Source organism: Cryptomeria japonica, chromosome 1, assembly GCF_030272615.1.
Source record: "Cryptomeria japonica chromosome 1, Sugi_1.0, whole genome shotgun sequence".
Classification (NCBI taxonomy): domain Eukaryota; kingdom Viridiplantae; phylum Streptophyta; class Pinopsida; order Cupressales; family Cupressaceae; genus Cryptomeria; species Cryptomeria japonica.
The window spans coordinates 321,760,385-321,767,289 of record NC_081405.1 but is presented as its reverse complement, the minus strand read 5'-3'; the positions used below and the strand labels follow the sequence as shown (position 1 = coordinate 321,767,289).

Below are 6,905 nucleotides of genomic sequence, written 5' to 3'. Positions count from 1 at the left end.
AAAGCTCCATATAATAGATCTTACACTAATTTTTATCGTATTTATTTTTTACATGCATTATATTTATCATGTCAAATTTAATGATATTCATCACAAACATTAAATTTAAAAATTAATCGGCCACATAAGCTATTATTCAAATGTAAAAATGTAATTAGAACATTATTAGGAGACAACAAATTAAAAAGCTCCATATAATATATCTTATACTAATTTTTATCATATTTATTTTTTTATACGCATTATATTTTTCATGTCAAATTTAATGATATTCATCACAAACATTAAATTTAAAAATTAATTGGCCACATAAGCTATTATTAAAATGTAAAAATGTAATTAGATTATTTTTAGGAGACAACAAATAAAAAGCTCCACATAATAGATCTTATACTAATTTTTATCATATTTATTTTTTATATGCATTATATTTATCATGTCAAATTTAATGATATTCATAACAAGCATTAAATTTAAAAATTAACTAGCCATATAAGTTATTATTAAAATGTAAAAATGTAATTAAATTATTTTTAGGAGATAACAAATTAAATGTTCCCATGGGGTTGCTTAGCTTATTTTGACTAGCAATCGCTACTCAATATTTTTAGGGATTAACAAAACATCTTAAATTTATATTAATAGCATTAATACTAATTTGTGCACTTAAAATTTGGAAAGAAAAAAGAAATAAAATCTTTTAAAAAAGAGGGAAAGAAAATTGTGGAGCCATGTGACATTTTTATTAATAAGCAGCCACTGGTTATTTCTTAATAGCATTAATACTAATTTGTTCACTTAAAATTTGGAAAGAAAAAAGAAATAAAATCTTTAAAAAAGGAGGGAAAGAAAATTGTGGAGCCATGTGGCATTTTTGTTTGTTCTATAACTTATTTCTAATTTCTAAACAATAGCTGCTCCACCAAAATAGGGAAGATTCCAAATTATCCCTTTTTTTTTTTTTGACAATTTTTAAGTTGCATGGGAACACTTAACTGCTTAAATTTAAGCAGAAAGTAGAGTTAAACAGCCTCATGGGAACATAATGTAAGTGGTGGGAAGTTTGAGAGCTGAAAGAAATGGAGCGAGAATCCAAGGGTGATATAGATAAGTTGCCTCGGGCTATGAAAGAATTGATATTTGGAAAGCTTTCAATTCGATCAATCTGCAGCTCTCGCATAGTCTGCAAGAAATGGAATTCCATTTTGTCTTCGCAAAGTTTTCTGTTTTCATTGCCCACCCAAAATCCATGGCTTCTTATCTGCAGTCAGGAAAATGATGGAAATTGGCACTGCATGGCCTACTGCTTCTCTGAACAAAAATGGATGGCCCTCCCTCTCTCTTTTATCCCAAATAGCGAGGGACGCAATATCACACATTTATCAAACATGGGGCAGGGGTTACTGCTATTTTCAGAAATCTTCACTCCACAATTATTTGTTTGCAATCCCCTTTTGAGATCTTATGCAAAGATAGAAATAGATTTAAATTTGAGTCAGCGGTTTATCCATATTGTACAAGGAGGAAACAAAGAGCCGTATTTAATAGTTGGCTCGGACTTTGAAATGTTTTCCTTCGAAATCTACCACTATTTTCAAGATGCATGGAGGATTAAGTATCTGTTGGAAACCGGGTGTAATATATTATGTCGTATAATGGTTGAGTGCAATGGCGTTATTTTCGGGATGGGAATTACGCCTGGGGCTATCGTGGGTTACAATATCAAAGAAGAGGGTTCAGTTAGCCCTGTTACAGTAGCTCCATTACCCGGCCAAGCGGTTCAAGATCTGAATGTGCATGTTTTATATATGGTTTCATATGGTTCGTCCGTTCTTGTGGTGGGGTTCTTAGAGGAGCCCTTACAGCAGTTAGCTGACGGGATTGGTCCATTCCCTCGAGGAATTCACCCATTCATTGCATACAACGGTTTTGCCCCAACTCGCTCAAATATGATGGGTATCGTTATCTGGGAGTTGTTTCAGGACGAGGAAGATAAGTTGCTTTGGAATTGGAAAGAGTTTGCAAGAATGCCTCCACAGTTGCTCTCTCAATATCTCAATGAAGATTGGTGGTGTCAGCAGTGTGTTTGTGTGGGAGATTACCTATGCTTAAGCAGTCTATATGGTGATGAAAGTGCAAGCGTGTTAGCATATAATCTAAAGGAAGGATTTTGGCAACGCCTTCCTCTCTGTAAAATTCAGTGCAACAAAAGGACGATGATGTTGTTCGAACCAAAGCTCAATCTTTATCAGTTTTTAGGAAAACTGAGAGAATGAGGTATAACATGATTATGATGATATGTGTTGGAGAGAACAAGGGATTACATGATTATGGCGGTGTGTGAGAGGTAATTCACTCTTCATATATTATCTGATATGTTCAATGAATGTATTTTTGTTATTAAATAGATATTGTATGGAATTTTTTATGCAATTGATAAATTAGATGGTTATCTTTTATAAATTTTGGGGTATGTAATTGATGAAATTAGATAAATATATATAGATTTTTTTTTAATAAGTGAAAATTTAATTTATATCATTTTAAAAATGTATTTTAAACAAATTATAAGTTATAAATAATTTTAATATATTCTTTTTTTTATTTTATTTCATTTCTTTAGATAATCAATTTATAGCATATTATGTGGTAATTTTATTTCAATGTTTATGGCATGTATTCATCTCCCCTTTTATCTATTAGCTCTTATATTATCTTTGACTATAATATATGTATCCATATAATGTTTGTATATTTTATGATATGTACAAAATTATTGATTTCTAAGTGATATAAACTTAAACATATCAAGGATAAGGTAGTAAGGTTAGGGTATGAGAGTTATGCTTTAATACATAAAAACATTATTTTGCAGGTATAGGTAGAGGCATATACATATAATATATTTGGATCTCTTAAAATAAGGTGATATAAAAACCATTTAGCATTTTGTTCATTCAACATAATTAATATTGTAAATCAATAAATTTACTTTATTGAGATTTTTAAATTCGTGATAAATGTTCTTTCCATATTTAAAACTATCTTTACATGTAATATAAATAAACTTGTCTTAATGTAAAAATTGTTTTATTCTTATCTTCAAGGACCAACTCCAAAGGAAGATTTTAGTCATGTGACGAATATGATTAGAAGCAACCTACTATAAAATGAAAGAAGGTTGGATGACAACTTGAAGCTTACAACATAGGCCATAATAATCACCCCTATGAATTCTATATGCAATATGAGTCCACATGATCTTGTTTTTTTTTGAAAGAAGTGGATGTATTTTCACCTTTATCTCAGAGTCATGCTTAGAATTGCTAATCATTTCCTTCACCATGTTCTCAAGTTAATATATTTATGAATCATAAGGAATCCTTGTCTATCTTCTTTGATTGTACTTTCGGATTTATGCTCAAATTCCATAACAACAAGAGGTCTTCTTATCTTTCCAAATACACAATAATATAGGCTTTGCTTCTTTGCACTAAGTGAATTTCTTCTCCTAACTTTGGACTTTCAACATGCACATCTTTTATAGAATATATTATAGTTTAAGCATCACAAATTTGTACATCCATATGTAATATATTTGGCAATTATAAAATCATTCATATGATGATAGAAGGTAACAAGAGCTGTGATACAGCTGGAGTCCCCATCTTTTGCCAAAAATAGCAGATTTATTCTATGTTGGTGTATCATATCTTAATGCAATATCTGATGTAAAAAGCATGCCAAGCAGTAATAAAATTTGAGTTGATTTATGTTGCAGATTGAATTTCATAGAAAAGATTTGGCAGAAATAACTTTGGATGAAGATTTTCTCATCAATATTGCTATACATATTGATAGCATGCCAAATTTAGCTTTTTTCTGTCTGAAGATAGAAGATATAAGGAGTTGATTATTGATGCTTGTTTTGGACTGGTCAGAGAGATAGATTAAGTTGATCATGAATACTTAAGCAACATACAATAGTATATCAATACTCCTTTCGAAAAAATGAAGTGGATTTGAGGTAAAAGGAGCCATTTTAGAGTCCAACAACTAAAAGAACCTCTGTACACAAGCATTGTACTGAAGTGGGCATGCTAAGAGGACTTTGCAAATTTCATAAAGAACAATTCACTTATATTAATTTTTGGCTAAGATACACATATATAAATTGGCAAAAAATGAGAAAAAATGAGAAAAAAACTGGCAAAAAATGGAGAAAAAATCAGAAAAAAAGTAAAAACATAAAAAATTGTAGAAAAAGAGACCAAAACTATTCTTTAAAACAAACTTAAGGGCATTTCCATAGCATAGAGATATAAAGAGCTAATAAAATAGAGTTTAACCCATGCATTGTAGAAAATATTATTTTATTGTTTATATTCATATTGCTGATTACATAGGCAAACATTCAGTTAGCTTTTTAAGAGGGCAGTCACCAAATACACCAAATAGTTGTCTAAGTCTGAGATCAAATATTAGCTAAGTCTATGAAGTAACTGAGATCACAAGTTAACAGACAAATAGTAAAAGTGGAAGCCATATTCAAGTGATCCAAGAATTCCATTGTGATTGAGAAAAGGAGTTTTGTAGGGTTAATTTAATATTTTAGAAAACTTATCAAATCATATTCCACAATTGCAATGCTTTATATCATGGCAACAAAAATCGTTTGGGGAAAAAATCAGCAAACTAAAAGTATAAGATTTTTTGAAAAAATGGGTAAAAAATTGTAGAAAAAGACACAAACTACCTTTTTTTAAAACTTAAGGACATTTCCATAGCATAGAGATATAAAGAATAAATAAAATAGAGTTTAACCCATGAATTGTAGAAAATAGATTTTTGTTGTTTATATTTATATCACATAGACAAATATATACGAGTCACCAAATAGTTTTCCAAGTCTGAGATCAAAGATTAGCTAAGTCCATTAAGTAGCAATGTAGGCAATGTGTCATATTGTTGTAAACATACATACTGTATTACCAAACATTTCAACTATATTATGTACTTTTGTATTGTATGTAATATGTCATATTATTGTAAACAGACATACTACGTTATCAAATATTCCATCTATATTATGTACTTTCTGCAATGAAGTAGATGAGAATGCAGCCTAGCAAGATGTATTTCAAAAGTGAGAAAGTCATGTCATAAGAATAAGTTACATCAATGAAGTTCATTTCTTGCTTATAAAGCTATCTAAACATTTGGCAATTATTTATATTTATTGAAAAAAGATATGAATGCCCACATCCTGTTTCATTTACAATCAATTAATTAAATATAATATTCAAGTTTGCATCAAATTATGCTTGATGGATTACTATCATGCTTGATATGCTTGAAAATTTCAAGGTTTGCAAAACAAACCTGATTTATTGCACAAGATCTCTCGGCAAGTGCGTGGGTGCAATCTCAGATATGTATACTGGTACCTGAAAGAACCATGACAAATACAGATGGTCAGATTCATAGCACTTTACGTGGATGATTCATTTTAATGATAGTGTATGCCATAAGAATGAGTATTCTTCAATTTAATGATGGTGTATGCCATAAAAATGAAGATGAATAGCTTAATTCTAGATTGTGAACAACAACAAATGACTTACAGTGAATGAGATGACTTGCACTCTAATGCCTATGGAAGTTGATCTAAGCATTTTTTTGTTGAATATGTTCCAGATATTGCTGTGCCTGTACCTATACAGATAGGTTCTGGATGCCTAGAGCATTCAATGACTTAGGGCTTCTGATAGAACACACTACAAAACTCTGTTAGGGTAAATATTGTTGTTGAAGAATCAAGACATGTTCTCATTTTGATCTTTGAATTTCCAATTATGTCATTTTGTTTAAAATTTGTATTCAACAATGATATCGATTGAAAAATGTTGAACGATGGTAGGAATGTGTTTTGGTTCATCCTTCATGCCTACCTGCTCACTGGTTGAATTGTAATGGATGGAAATAGATATTAGTTTTTTAATATTGACAAGTTTCTTGCTTCTGACATTTCTTGGTTATGAGTTTGTTTATGGTGTGTGAAATTTGTCTTTTCCTGTATAATGTTTTATAGCTTTAATTCTCTCTTTCCAATTTGTAAAAGGCAATTGTAATGGCTTGCAGCTTCTTACATGTAATGATAAACAAGGAAAAATAATCTTTGGTTTCTTGAGCACTTGAAATTTATGTAACATGGCATTTGCAATCTAACTACTTTATACCTGTGGCTGTGTTTGTTTCTGATTGCTTGAAGTATGATTATGACCCTGAGTTGTCAAGAATGAAAAGAATGTAATGTCATTAGCTAAATAGGACAATATATCATAGGTACCTTAGGTAGGGAAACGAAACATAAGTTTGATAGGTAATTTACAATGTATTTTACACCTGTCATAATTTCATAAGCTTTAAGGAAATCTTCACCTGATGTCAAGAAGTTCAATAGATTGTGCTAGCAAATCAAGGACATGAACTACGGTTTCAGATCATGTTTTGAAAAAGTAATGCAGTACATTGCAGTATTAGAGAAGCATTATGCAAGTTCCAAAAATCAATTCTTTTTTTGCATGCAATATGGGATTATAAATAGACTGAATTAATACGAATAGTCTAGTTTAATATGCTGTATGTATTGCAGTAGAAATGAAGATTGAATAACAAATATTGCAACTTATGTTAATATTGTACTTAGTTTAGCAGTTTCTTGCTGTGTTAGTTTCTGGATTCTTGAAGAATGACTATGGATCTGGATTGTAGAGAAAATGAAGTGAATGCAATGTTGTCAGCTAAATAGGACAATATATCTTAGGTATCTTACGTAGGGAAATTACACATAGTTTTCTTCATTTTAATCATTAGTCAGTTTGATAGGTGATGTCAACAACTAA

General features: G+C 30.4%; 1 protein-coding gene across 1 annotated transcript; it reads left to right on the top strand.

Moving 5' to 3' along the window:
* The first annotated feature begins 1,030 nt into the window (after positions 1–1,030).
* On the top strand, positions 1,031–6,027 carry LOC131070592 (F-box/kelch-repeat protein At5g15710). The gene is made up of 2 exons (XM_058006173.2): positions 1,031–2,347; positions 5,698–6,027. Exon 1 carries the CDS (start codon positions 1,080–1,082, stop codon positions 2,274–2,276), a length of 1,197 nt encoding a protein of 398 aa, XP_057862156.2. The 5' UTR covers positions 1,031–1,079; the 3' UTR covers positions 2,277–2,347; positions 5,698–6,027.
* Positions 6,028–6,905: the final 878 nt, after the last annotated feature.